This window comes from Rhinopithecus bieti, unplaced genomic scaffold (assembly GCF_001698545.2).
Source record: "Rhinopithecus bieti isolate Rb0 unplaced genomic scaffold, ASM169854v2 scaffold_2888, whole genome shotgun sequence".
Lineage (NCBI taxonomy): Eukaryota > Metazoa > Chordata > Mammalia > Primates > Cercopithecidae > Rhinopithecus > Rhinopithecus bieti.
Genome location: NW_016804209.1, coordinates 2,650,655 through 2,665,821, shown reverse-complemented (window position 1 = coordinate 2,665,821; position 15,167 = coordinate 2,650,655). Strand labels below are relative to the sequence as shown.

At 39.2% G+C, this 15,167-nt stretch overlaps 1 protein-coding gene across 27 annotated transcripts in view; it reads right to left on the bottom strand.

Moving 5' to 3' along the window:
• Positions 1-15,167, bottom strand: part of PCM1 (pericentriolar material 1) — a 107,170-nt gene that overhangs the window by 16,856 nt on the left and 75,147 nt on the right. For 19 of the 27 annotated variants that reach the window (XM_017867231.1, XM_017867243.1, XM_017867244.1 and 16 more), the window contains 2 exons: positions 3,769-3,915; positions 313-510 (listed from right to left, as the gene is read on the bottom strand). In XM_017867231.1, the coding sequence (XP_017722720.1) occupies positions 313-510; positions 3,769-3,915 (345 nt within the window). The remainder of the gene's footprint in view (positions 1-312; positions 511-3,768; positions 3,916-15,167) is intronic. The other 8 variants (XM_017867242.1, XM_017867246.1, XM_017867254.1 and 5 more) reach the window with 1 other exon arrangement.

Here is a 15,167-nt window from a genome sequence, read left to right as displayed (position 1 = left end):
GGACCAGATCCCAGTCCTTCTCTCCTCTTTTGAGACCCGAATACAGGACAGTAATGTGAACTGGTTATCTGACAATTATCTGACAATGTACATTTAACATTAATTTCTGTCCGCATTCCTGACCTTGAGCAACTGCTGTTACTCCTCAGATTCCACAAGTGACTAGCATATGTAATGACTTATAATGTGATTAATTGGTATTACAAAAAACAACTACTTTTGCTGAGGTAAAATGTGATTTTAGTTAATAATAATGATTAAGAAGTGTATTTATGTGCCAATTATCCTAAAATCAAAATGAATGTTATTTACCTCTTTGGCGTAAGACTGTATCACTCCAGCTGCTTCTATTTTCCTTTTGCATCTCTGTTTAACAGTTATACTATTATTATCCAAATCTTGCATAAGCTTAAAGAAAGCCAATTCATTGAACAACACTTCAGATATCTCTACAAGAAGATCTTCTCCACAGTCTTTCAGTTTTCTGCCAGCAAATTTTGCCAGTGAATCCTATTTAAACATAAACCAAATAATTTAAAGATAGTGAACTTCAATTATAGAATAGTATTACTTTTAAGTACTGAAAAACTTAAAACTAATGTTTATGATTACTATGGAAAGATAGGTTAGTATTAGTAAAGAATACTGCTATATTACTAAGTAGGAATGTTGTTAGTCCTGCTTAAAGAGTATATACAAGGGAAGGACATATATGGTCATCTATATTTAGTCACTATTTGATGTAACTGCTGGGCACAAATGTATTCAGACAGGGATTTCTGATACCAGAAAGCTCCCTGACAGTACAGGAGATACTATTTATTGCTGTAGTATATGTGTAAGTGCTATAAAAGGAAAAGACAAAATCTTCCACCTCTAAATGTACCATTAGTATACTTTTAAAGTTTCCTTCTTTACTTAAGCCAACCATTCTAATTTAAATTTTTCTTCAAAAGTAAACTTAAGTTCTATTCAAGTTGATATACAGGATCATGTAAAAGAAAACAAGATTTCAAGACCCTCTACATTTATGTCAAGGAGGAAGTTAAGCCCTGGCAACTTGAACGTTAGTGATTTCTCCTTCTTACACAATACATTAACTCTCTTCCTCATTGTTCTTGTTCTGTAAATGACTAGAAGACATCAGAGACCAGACCTCCTGCCTTCTAACCACTGATCTTTGTTACAGATTAACTGCCTCCTTTACTATGCATTTAGCCTTATATAGAAAGATGCTGAAATTCTGTTAAGCTTCCCTAAACTCTCTCCAGATAAATTAGCAGTCCCCAACCTTTCTGGCACCAGGACCTGGTTTCACAGAAGACAATGCTTCCCTCAAACATAGATAGGTTGGGGGAAGGTTTTGGAATGATTCAAGCACATTACATTGATTATGCCCTTTATTACATTGTAACATATAGTGAAATAACTATACAACTCACCATAATGTAGAATCAGTGGGAGCCCTGAGCTTATTTTCCTGCAACTAGATGGTCTCATCTGGGGATGATGGGAGACAGTGACAGGTCAGGAATTAGATTCCCATAAGGAGCATGTAACCTAGATCCCTCACATGTGCAGTTCACAGAAGGGTTCACTCTCCTATGAGAATCTAATGCTGCTGCTGATCTGACAGGAGGTGGAGCTCAGGCGGTAATGAGAGCCATAAGGGGCAACTGTAAATACAGACGAAGCTTTGCTCACTCGCCTGCTGCTCACCAGCCTGGGGGTTGGGGACCCCTGATATAAATGATCCCAAACTTCTGATGTCTATTCTTTGGAATATGTCTATTCTTTGGAATCTGTGCTTCCCAGGCAGATATCCCTCACACACTGAGCTTGAATCAAGTCTCTTTTTTTTTTTTTTTGAGGTGGAGTCTCGCTCTGTTGCCCGGGCTGGAGTGCAGTGGCCAGATCTCAGCTCACTGCAAGCTCTGCCTTCCGGGTTCACGCCATTCTCCCGCCTCAGCCTCCCGAGTAGCTGGGACTACAGGTGCCCGCCATCTCGCCTGGCTAGTTTTTTGTATTTTTTAGTAGAGACGGGGTTTCACCGTGTTAGCCAGGATGGTCTCGATCTCCTGACCTCGTGATCCGCCCGTCTCGGCCTCCCAAAGTGCTGGGATTACAGGCTTGAGCCACCGCGCCCGGCCGAATCAAGTCTCTTTAAAGTAGATTCTGACCCTTTTGATTATTTTAGGTTGAGAATCTTCAAATAAGTATACTCTAGACATTTTTAGTAAAACCACTCCTCTTTTCTTTCTAAAATATGGACTACACTATTTAGCAAACAGGCAAACAACTATGATGTTCAATGCCTAACCCTCTCTCCCACCAAAAGACTATCTTATCTAGTACAATTATGGTAAAAACGTACATATGCTGGGTGCTTTGTGGGAAAAAAAATCCTGAACGGGTTTCAGAAGGAAAAATGTAGAAGATGGTAATTTAAGCTCTAGCTCATAAAATTTTCAAGACTCTGGGCAATATTAAATATAAATTAACTTTTATTCTTTACGTATGTCCTCTTGTGGAAAAATCAAGAATGGGATGAAAGAAAAGCAGTCAAACCTCAGACTGAGAAAAAAATCTTATTTCCAAATTAATGCTTTGGGATCTACCCACAATTATCACAAGGCAAAACTGAGGAAGGGCTACGTGGATCTTGATAAAAAATATTTGAATGATTATTTATCTTTTAGTGTTATTCTAAAATAGTTTCCTACAATGCACACCACCACTGATGTCTTATAGTCCTTAAAAATTATCTATTAGTACTAATTACTAATTAGTACCAATGGGGCCAGGACAATTTATACTTTAGTCTTAATACTAACAAAATGGAAAATTACAGCGATATAAATTTGCATCAAGCCCAAGGAAAAAGTTAATACCGATTATCTAAAACCAGTTTAAACACAGAAATAAGAAACAAGGCAAAGTTTCATTAGAAAATTTTGTAATAAAGACGAAAAGAAAAATGTGTCACCTAATGTAGAGTAAAAATACATATCACTGAACTGTCTCAATGGGAAAATACTCAGGTAAACATAAAGATGTTTGTCATAAGGAATAAACAAGGTAATTTTATTAACACTAACATGGGATTTCTCAACCTTGGCCCTACTGACATTTAGGACCAGATAATACTTTGTTGTGGGGGACTGTCCCGTGTACTGTCAAATGTTTATCAAGATTCTTCCTGGTCTCTACCCATTAGTTGCCAGTACCTGTCCTCTCAGCCCTCCCTACCTTCTTCACACTACTTGCTGTGATAAACAAAATGTCTGCAGACACTGCTAAAGGTCTCCTAGTAGGCAAATTCTCCCCCAGTTACTGACTTACTATAATTTAAGCGTACTGATACAGCCTAAAATGTCTCTACAACTAGCTGGTCTCTGGCTTCCGAAATTTCCCAGATTAGTCAAATTACTTTAGCCAATTATTTTAGAAACAGTCACAGAATACTTTCTAAACATTTCAAACTAAAAACGTTTTCATTGAGAAGATAAACCAAACCAATAAAAGCTTGTAAGAGATATGCCTTAGACATGACCAAATTAAATGAAGATACAAACAGGGCCTAATAATACAATATTATTTTAACCAAGTGACAACCTAAAAAATATTAAAACATCATCCCAAATGGATGCTAGAATGGATGTCCACCTGCATAAATTGTACAATGCAAGAAAATGCCTCACTGCGCCCCCGCCCCAAAAAAAAACCTTACCACATATACTGCTAAATCACACAAGTATAAACTCTTACCTGTAATATACTTCCAAGTTGTTTATGAAAGAACTTTACAAATTCTTTGCTCTCATCATTTTGCTGGGTAAGGGTCAAAACCATGCGCCTTACTGAAGTTAAAAGCTGCGAGGAGCATACTTCATCCATGTGCTCCTGAGAAAAATCCTAGTTGGTTAGAATATAAACTTACCTATTGTTTAAAAAAAGAAAATCAATCCATATAATATAAAATGTTAATTTTTAATTTTCTTGCACAGATGCTCCTCAATTTTCAGATACCCATTTAGAAATATTCATTCATAAGAAAAGCCAAACTCCTACTTTATTCATACACATTGAGGGGTTTGGCAATTTTGACCCATGAAAGCAGATGATAGCCAGTAAAAGAACTGGCTGATCCAGTACTTTTCACTACTTCCTTTCTGTACCTTTCTATACCTTAAGGAGAACTATTCATGCTACAGCTTCCATTTTGCCAATCTTTCTGTTCTCAGTTAATTTCAAATACTCTTACAAGCATACTCACCTTCTACCCAATTCCCTATTTTCTAACTCACGGTTTCTCAACCTTCGCATTATTGACATCCTGTGCATTGCAGGATATTTAGCATCATCCTGGCCTCTACCCACTAGATGCCAGTAACACCTCCTCCCTACACCACTTCGACAACTAAAAATATCTTTCGACATTCTGAAATGTCTTGAAGGTTAACATCACCCCCTTGGTACTTTCTTAACAAATCACTTCAGTCAAGTGTCTCTTCTTAAACTTCTTTAAGAAGCAGGTTGTGAGCTACAAAATAATACGAATCACGGTGAAGTTTCTGAGGTCAACCCCATAAATCATCCATATCAAGTAATCTCAAGGTTCTAATCCTTCTTCTTCTAAATCCATTTAAGCAAATCCTATAACCTTTCTCAGTTCAGTTTTCTCCCCACCCCATAAAACTGACAAAATAAGGGAGCCAAACTAGATGATGTTCAAGGTCCCTTCTCAAACTTAAGCTCATTTAAAATAATGTGTGTGTCAAGACAGGTGACTTAAAAAAAAACAACAACAAAAAAAAAACTGTGCCTCTCTTCAGAGAGTCAAATACTAGTGCAGGAGTCAGATATGTACATAAATAATCACTATAAGCTCTGTGCTGTCTGGTAGATAACACTTTTTTAACTGCAGGGATTCTCATTTATCACAAAATACAGTGGCTCACAGGAGACATTACTTACTGAATAAATAAGTATTTTTTAAAAGCACCCACCAGGTGCTCTAAGGAGCTGTAGGAGCATATTGGAGACAACAACAAATACTTTTGAAGAAATATTTCAGCCAGGCAGAAAAGAGTGAAAGTATTTTACATCTTGGATAGATAAGACAACTTGTACAAACGGCTAATATGTGAAAAACTAAAAGTAGATACAGGAAATGCCGAATAATGTGAAGTGAATATACCTAGATGGAGAGTAGCTAGAGCGGGAAAGCACACCAGATCCAGCGGTGAAGCCGCTTGAAGACTAAGGAGTTTGGGTAGGATATGGCTTAGTAAAAATGCACTTCATGCCTACTTCATGCCTATTACGACAAGCAGTCTAAGCAAAAGGTAAGAACATGAATTTAGGTTATGCTACTGGAAAGAAGAAAGTGAAGTGAAACTGATGACCCTAAGGAGAAGAATACATTTTTGACTCACTAGTAATGGCATAAAGAGAGTCAAGAAGTCTAACACAGGTGACTGGGTATAATGCTGCCTGGGCATAATTAACAAAGAAGTTCTACAGTCCTACAAAAAAAGTCAAGATTTGAAGTGAAATGAGACATCATAAATAGTTAAAATCAGATTATTAGTTCTACTCTGTTCACTGGCCTCAGAAACTTTTTGAAATGCTAAATTAATTATTATTTCATTTCCTCATGAAACGAAATCACTTAAATCAGGGCTATCCAGGTAAAGTGAGGAAGAACAATTTAGATTTTAAACAAGGTAACAAGGTAAGTCTTGTAATTTAGGTAACTCTAGAAATGCCAGTAGCGCTTAAAAGGTCAAGTGGAAAACCTATTAAATGAGTGTCGCTAGCCAATTTAGCCAGCTAAAATATCATTAATTTCCTAACATCTTAGACATTTAAGAAAAATCACTTTTAAAAGTAATGCTTTTAAATTCAAGACTTTTAAAACATTTCAGAAAATCAAGGTGATTTCTATTTTGCTCAAGTATTAAGTATTTTATTGTATAACAGTTTCTGAGCACATAATATGTAACTTACATAATTTTTCCATCAAATCAGACACAAAATAGTAAAAACAATTTCTTAACTGAAGGCTATACTCCCTAAGCATAAAGATAAATCAGTTTTTTTACCCTTATAAAATAACTGTATATATCAAATAAATATTACTACAATTATACCTAATTTAGTTTTTAAAAGACATGTTTACAAGTATTTATTATACTATTAATGCTAAAATTTAGGCCTAAGATGAAAGCAAGGAACAACCGAGAAAATTTAAATCAATTCACTTGAGGCAATGGTTTCAAACTCTGAGATAAAATCTATTTAAAAAATATACATTCTTAAAATTTATAAGTATATTCTTTTATGGAAGGTAAATATATTCATAGATTTATAAGTAACAGGAAATAAATTCACAGAACAGTTCATAAAACTGATATATTTATGCCTTATCCCTCAAATTCTTTTTATCCAGTATCTTAAGTACTTCTTGGCTGTAGGTACTATGAGATACTATTCTAGGGAGGAGATACAAGTAATTATGATCCTTTGTCATAAGTGCTATAATGAAAGCATGAACCCAGTATCTCAGGAACAGTGAAGAGAGGAAGGAATTCTGCCCGTAAACACATGCAACAACATTTGCGCTGGCTCCTGAAAAACAGGAGAAACTGACAGAGGAAGAGGAGAAGGTCATTCTTGGTAAGGGACACAATGTGGGCGATGTGCCTTTTTCAATAATGTCAAGTGGGACACAAGGTTTAAGAGACCAGACCATGCTGTAAAAGGTTTTGTGAGTGATAATGAACCTGGTCTTTATCCTATGGGTCAGCTGTTTTCACACTTACAGAGTCTAAAGAGCTCAACTACAGCTGAGGGTTGAAGAGTCCAGTCATTTATTTATTCATTAATGTTTACTGAGTGTCTACGATATGCAATTATTATTTTCGGACAGTGACCAAAAGAGATCAACATCTCAGACGTCATGGATCTTATATTTTAGTATGGAGAGGCAGACAAATATTACATAGGTGAAAGGTGGTGTGCAAGCACTATGGAGGTAAAGGAAAGCAGGTAAAGGATAAGGGAGAGGTTTACTCAGCAACAGTTGACATTTGACCAAACACTTCAGGAGTTCAAGAGAACAAGCCATGTAGGTAGGTGTCTGAAGGAAGAGCAATCCAGGTAGAGGTATTAGCAAGTGCCAAGGCCTTAGAAGTGCTAACAACTCTACTAGGAGGGTTGAAAGGTTAGAAGCAGCAGCAAAAGGACAGTAAGGCCATTTAGGAACTGTTGCAATTGCCCAGAAAAAGGCTAAGTGTTTCTGTTTTTAGATGGAATAATCTGGACACTATCAGCTGACTTTTTCCTCTCAGTTGTAAAGTCAGATACTCTGCTGTATCTTCAGAGAAAGCAGTTTCTACAGGTGCTTTCTCAAAGATCTCTCTTCTCTTAAAACATTTCAAAAAAAGCAATTACTTCTGCTGAGGGAAGAAATATAAGCACACTGAAAGCAATTCTCTGGGGTACATGTCTTACCAAGAGAAGCAGGAGTACGTTATAAGAAACTAGCCCAGTGACAATGTATTTTGTAGCTTACCATATCTGGATGAAAAGAAAACAATTACTTTTCACTTCTAATTGTTAAAATTTCCATTGTAAATTAGAATGTAATGAGTGCCATCTCAGAAAGAAGTCCTGTCTTCCTATTCCATTTATTGCACATGTCTCCATCTGCCCTGATCAATGTTATTAAAAAAATTAATAGTGCTGCTTACCAGTCTGATACTTTCAATGTTGATGGAAATATAAACTGGTTAGTTTCTCTGAAGGAGAATTTAATATGTCTCAAAAGCTTTAAAAATGTTTATGACCTTTGAACTAAAATTTTATGTCTAAAATTGTTTCTAAAGAAACAAAAGTAAACAGATTATCCTCGATCATTGAAGAAGTGTTTATAATAGTGGAAAAGAAACCAGAATAAACACAAATATTTAACAATAGGGACTGAAAAATTAATTAATAGAAAATTGTATTCTATGACTACTTGACCTCATAGTAGCCATCAACATAACTAACTCCTTGCAGTCCTTCTTGGTCAACTCTGGCTCTGCTTTTGTACAACTTACAAATGCTGAATCACCTGGTCCCACATCCCAGTTGAAGGCCCCTGTCTATTCTCACATCAAATGACCTGGCTTTAGGCAGCACCTACATGCTATAAACTACCTTATGTCTATCTCCAGCTGTGCCTGGAATTCGATGAGTAACCAAATGACTACTTGACTGCTCTATGGTTGTCTAAAAGATAGTTCAATTTTATTTTTTATTTTTTTATTTTTTTTGAGACAGAGTCTCGCTCTGTCGCCCGGCTGGACTGCAGTGGCCGGATCTCAGCTCACTGCAAGCTCCGCCTCCTGGGTTTACGCCATTCTCCTGCCTCAGCCTCCGGAGTAGCTGGGACTACAGGCGCCCGCCACCTCGCCCGGCTTTTTTTTTTTTATTTTTTAGTAGAGACGGGGTTTCACCGTGTTAGCCAGGATGGTCTCGATCTCCTGACCTCGTGATCCGCCCATCTCGGCCTCCCAAAGTGCTGGGATTACAGGCTTGAGCCACCGCGCCCGGCCAAGACAGTTCAATTTTAAAGTCCAAAATAAAACTCTGGGCTGGCACAGTGGCTCCAGCCTATAATCCCAGCACTTTGGGAGGCCCAGGCGGGTGCATCACTTGAGGTCAGAAGTTCAAGGCCAGCGTGGTCAACATAGGGAAACACCATCTCCACTAAAAATACAAAAATAAGGCGGGCATGGTGGCGCGCACCTGTAGTCCCTGCTACTTGGGAGGCTGAGGCAGGAGAATCACTTAAACCAAGGAGGCAGAGGTTGCAATGAGCCGAGATCGCGCCACTGCATTCCAGCCTGGGTGATAGAGTGAGCCTCTGTTTCAAACCACTGCCCCTCCACCAAAAAAGAACTGTTCATCTCCCCCTTCTCCCAAGCCTTCTTCATTTCAGTAAATCGTATTTCCTCCCAGTTTTCTCTATCTCTCGACATGCTAACCATCAGTAGGACCTACTGATTTCCTAACTATATCCCAATTATGTATTTCTTTACACCACCCATATCTAAGCCGCTATCATTTCTCTTCTGGTCTCACTGCACTCCTGACCCCCTTATAATCAATTTTCTAAAAACAAAGCAGACTTAGTTTCTCTCATGCTTAAAACCTTCTAGGAGTTTCCCTTCAAACTTTGAACAAAGTCCAAACTTCTAATCATGGCCTGTAATATTTTACACAATTAGCCCTTGCCTCCCTTTCAACTTAGTCTCATACAAATATCCTCCAACCATATAGGCTTTCCCTTTACTTCCTTCAACATGTGAAGCTAATTCCTACCTTAAGGCCATTGCACTCTGTCTGGAATGATCCCGGTTTACACTGGCTCCTTAGTCATGTCTCTGCTTAAATGTTCCCTCATTAGAAGCATCCCCTGATCATCCAATAGAAAACAGATACCATCATATTGCCAAATTTTAATTATGTGCGTGGCCCATATCATTACCTGATATACAGTTACTGAAATGTCTTGTATTTACTTATGTTACCTCAGTCTGTATTCCCACTCTAGCATGCAAGCTCCATGAGAGCAAAGGCCTTGTTCACTGCTAGGTCTGCCAAACCTGGCATTAAGTAGGCATTTTATAAATATTTTGGAATGAATGTTGTGGAACCACTAAAAAAAAAAAAAGACAGGGGCGGAGCAAGATGGCAGAACAGAAGCCTCTACCAATCATCTTCCCCTTTTGAAAACACCAAATTTTAACAACTACACACCAAAAAAAGCACCATTATAAGAATAAAAACCAGGTAAGCAATGATGGTACCTGCTTTTAACTTCGTACTGCTGAAAGGGGCACTGAAGAGGGTAGGAAAGACTGTCTTGAATTGCTGACGCCACCCCTCCCCCAACCCCAGGCAGCACTAACTGCAGCAGTGCAAGTGACTCCTTCTGCTTGAGGAGACGAGAGCAAGGTATAAAAAGGACTTTGTGTTGCATCTTGCATACCAGGTCAGCTCCAGCTACAGCAGGACAGAGGCAGAGTGGTGAGGTCCCCATTCCAGGCCCTAGCTCCAAGATGACATTTTAGACATTGGCCCAAAAGGAAATCCACTGCCTTAAAGGGAAGGACCCAGTCCTGGAAGGCTTAATCTTAACCTGCTGACTAAAGAGGCTTTGGACCTTGAATAACTGACAGTGATACCCATGTAGTATGCCACGGGCCTTGGGTGAGACTCAGAGATGATCTGGCTTCAGGTGAGGCCCAATGTATACTGAGCTGTGGTGGCTATGGTGAAAGATTCCTTCTGCTTGAGAAAAAGAGGAAAAAGGGGACTTTGGCACCTTACGTACCAGTGCAATCACAGTGGGGTAGAGCACCAAGCAGGATCTTGGGATCCACAATTCAAGAACTTGGCACCTGCCCTGGGCCAGAGGAGAGCCCAATGCCCTGAAGGGTGAGTCCCAGGCCTGGCAGCATTCACCACAAGCTGACTAAAAAGCCCTTGGGCTTTAAAAGAATGTTAGCAGAACTCATGGGCCGGTAGTGGTGGTGGCAGCCACCAGGAGAGGCTCCTCTGCCTATGGAAAGCAGAGGTAAGAGTGGAAAGGACTTTGTCTTGTGGCTTTAAGGCCAGCTTAGCCACAGCAGGACAGAATACCAGGTAGATGTCTAAGCTCAAGGATGGTATCTGTGGACCCGAAGGGGACCTGGGGGAACTCACTGCCCTGAAGGGAAAGACACAAACCCGGCTGGCTTCCCCACCTGCTAATGGTAGGAGCCCGAGGGCCTTGAGTGAATTTAGGCGGTAGCCAGGTAGCGGTTACAGAGGGTCTTGGGCAAGCCCCAGTGCTGTGCTGTGCTGGCTTTAGGTATGACCCAGCATAGTCCCAGGGGTAGTCACCAAAGAGGTGCCTCCATCACCCCATCTCCAGCTCCAGGCATTTCATAATAGAGATTCCATTTATTTGAGAAAAAATAAAGGAAGAGAACAAAAGTTTCCACCTGGTAATTCAGAGAATTATTCTGGATCTTATCCAAAATCACCAAAGTGGTACACCTCTACGAGTCGGCAAAAACCACAGTGTTTTTGGGCTTGGGACCCAAGTCCCTTTGAATACCTGGAAAGCTTTCCCAAGAAGAATGGCACAAACAAGCCCAGACAGTGAGGCCTACAAAAAATATCTAACTCTCAATGCCCAGACACCGACAAACATCCACAAGCATCAAGGTCATACAGAAAATCATGACCTCAACAAAGGGACCAAATAAGGCACTAGTGGCCAATCCTGGAGAAACAGAGAGATGTGACCTTTCAGAGAATTCAAAATAGCTGTTTTGAGGAAATTCAAAGAAATTCAAGATAACACAGGAAGGGAATTCAAAAAAAATTTTTTTTTCAGGCTAGAGTGCAGCGGCATGAGCTTGGCTCACTGCAACCTCCACCTCCCCGGTTCAAGCGATTCTCCTGCCTCAGCTTCCTGAGTAGCCATCATTATTAGGTGCACACCACCATGTCCAGCTATTTTTTTTTTTGTATGTTGTGGTAGAGGCGGGGTTTCACTGTGTTGAACAGGCTGCTCTCAAATTCCTGACCTCAAGTAATCATCCGCCTCGGCCTCCCAAAGTGCTGGGATCAGAGATGTGAGCCATAGCACCTGACTGGGAATTCAGAATTCTGTATTCATAGATAAGTTTAATAAACAGATTGAAATAATTTAAAAGAATCAAGCAGAAATTCTAGAGCTGAAAAACGCAACTGACATACTAAAGAATGCAGCAATCTCTTAATAGAATTGATCAAGCTAAATAATTAGCTTGAAGATAGGCTCTTTGAAAACACAATTTGAGGAGACAAAAGAAAAAAAATAAAAAACAATAAAGCACACCTACAGGATATGGAAAATAACCTCAATAGGACAAATCTAAGTTACTGGCCTTAAAGAGGGGTAGAGAGAGACAGAGGTAGAAAGCTTAACAACGTTCAAGTACAAGAAGGTTACAGAAAACCAAGATAGTTTAATTCAAATAAGACTATCTCATGGCATTTAATAATCAAACTCCCAAACATCAAGGATAAAGGTCCTTAAAAGCTGCAAGAGAAAAGAAACAAACGACATATAACAGGGTTCCACTATATCTGACAGTAGACTTGTCACTAGAATCCTTACAGGTCAGGAGACAGTGTCACGACATATTTCAATTGCTGAAGGAAGAAAACTTTTACCCTAGAATACTATATCCAGAAAAAATATCCTTCAAACATGAAGGAGAAATACCTTCCCAGACAAAAGCTGAGGGATTTCATCAACACCAGACTTGTCTGACAAGAAATACTAAATATTAAATACCTTCTTTCCATCTAAAAGAAGACATTAATGAGCAATAAGATATCATGTGAAGGTACAAAACTCACCGGTAACAGCAAGTACACAGAATATTATAACACTGTAATTGTGGTGTGTAAACTACTCTTAAGTGGAAAGACAAAATGATGATCAATATAAAATCAAATACACATATATCAATATAAAATATATATTATCAATATAAAACCAATCAAAAATAGTACAACAACTTTTCAAGACATAGTACAATAAGATATAAAGAGAAACAACAAGAAGTTAAAAAGCAGAGGTACAAAGTTAACATTTACATGAGTTTTCATTTTGTTAGCTTGTTTGTTATGCAGTCAGTGTTATCATCAGTTTAAAATACTGGGTTATAAGACAGTATTTGCTATCCTCATGGTAACCTCAAATCCAAAAGAATATATGTAACAGACATGAAAACAATAATGCATGTTAAAAAACAAGAAAAACCTGAGCAAACCAAACCCAAAATAGAAGAAATAATAAAGATCAAAGCAGAAATAAATGAAATTGAAATAAAACACAAAAGAACAACGAAACAAAAAGTTGGTATTTTAAAAGATACATAAAATTGGCAAACCATTAACCAGACTAAGAAATAAAAGATAAAAAACCCAAATAATATCAGAGATGAAAAAGGAGACATTACAACCAATACCTCGGAATTCAACAACACATTAAAAAGACGATCCATCATGACCACGTGGGATTTATCCCAGGGATGCAAGGATGGTTCAACATAGTTAATCAATGTAATATATCTTGTCAACAGAATGAAGGACAAAACCCATATGATCATTTTAACTGATGCTGAATAATCATTTGATAAAATTCAACATCCTTTCCTGATAAAAGCCCTCAAAAAACTGGATATAGAAGAAACATACCTCAACATACTAGAAGCCATATACAACAGACCCACAGCTAGTATCATACAAAATGGATAAAAACTAAAACCCATTCCTTTATGATCTGGAACACAATAGGGATGCCCACTTTCACCACTGTTATTCAACACAGTCCTGCAAGTCCTAGCTAGAGTAATCAGACAAGAGAAAGAAATAAAGGGAATCCAAATTGGAAAGGAAGAATCAGATTATCCTTGTTTGTTTATGATATATATAATCTTATACTTGGAAAAGCCTAAAGACTCCACAAGAATACTATTAGAACTGATCAACAAATTCAGTAAAGTTGCAGCACATAAAGTCAACACACAAAAATCAGTAGCATTTCCATATGCCAACAGTAATCTCATTTACAACAGACACAAATAAAATTAAATATCTAAGAATTAACCAAATAAGTGAAAGATCTCTACAATGAAAACTATAAAACACTGATGAAAGAAATTTAAAAGACAAAAATGGAAAGATATTCCATGTTCATGGATTGGAAAAATCAATATTCTTAAAATGTCTCGGAATAGGAACAGCTCCAGCCTCCAGCTCCCAGTGTGAGCAACACAGAAGACGGGTGATTTCTGCATTTTTAATTGAGGTACGGGATTCATCTCACTAGGGCATGTCGGACAGTTGGCCCTGGTCTGTGGGTGCAGCCCAACCAGTGACAGCTGAAGCAGGGCGAGGCATCGCCTCACCTGGGAAGCGCAAGGGATAAGTGAATTCTTTTTCCTAGCCAAAGGAAATTGAGACACACAACACCTGGAAAAGCGGGTAACTCCCACCAGAGTACTGCGCTTTACCAAGGGTCTTAACAAACGGCACACCAGGAGATTATATACCACACCTGGCCCAGAGGATCCCACGCCCACGGAGCCTCCCTCATTGCTAGCACAGCAGTCTGAGATCTAACTGCTAGGCGACAGTGAGGCTGGGGGAGGGGCACCTGCCATTGCTGAGGTTTAAGTAGGTAAACAAAGCCACTGGGAAGCTCAAATTGGGTGGAGCCCACCACAGCTCAAGGAGGCGGGCCTGCCTCTGTAGACTCCTCCTCTGGGGACAGGGCATAGCTAAACAAAAAGCAGCAGAAACCTTGGCAGAGGTAAATGCCCCTGTCTGACAGCTTTGAAGACAGCAGTGGATCTCCCAGCACAGAGGTTGAGATCTGAGAACGGACAGACTGCCTGCTCAAGTGGGTCCCTGACCCCTGAGTAGCCTAACTGGGAGACATCCCCCACTAGGTGCAGACTGACACCTCACACCTCACACGCCAGGGTACACCCCTGAGATGAAGCTTCCAGGGCAACAATCAGACAGCAACACTCACTGTTCAGCCATATTCTATCTTCTGCAGCCTCTGCTGCTGACACTCAGGCAAACAGGGTCTGGAGTAGACCTCAAGCGAACTCCAATAGACCTACAGCTGAGGGTCCTAACTGTTAGAAGGAAAACTAACAAACAGAAAGGACACCCACACCAAAAACCCATCAGTACATCACCATCATCAAAGACCAAAGGCAGATAAAACCACAAAGATGGGGAAAAAGCAGTGCAGAAAAGCTGGAAATTCAAAAAATCAGAGCGCATCCCCCCCTCCAAAGGAATGCAGCTCATCGCCAGCAATGGAACAATGCTGGATGGAGAATGACTTTGACAAGTCGAGAGAAGACTTCAATCGATCAAACTTCTCAGAGCTAAAGGAGGAACGACGTAACCAGCGCAAAGAAACTAAACACCTTGAAAAAAGAATGGATGAATGGATAACTAGAATAATTAATGCAGAGAAGACCTTAAAAGAACTGATAGAGATGAAAACCATAACACGAGAAATACGTGACAAATGCACAAGCTTCAGT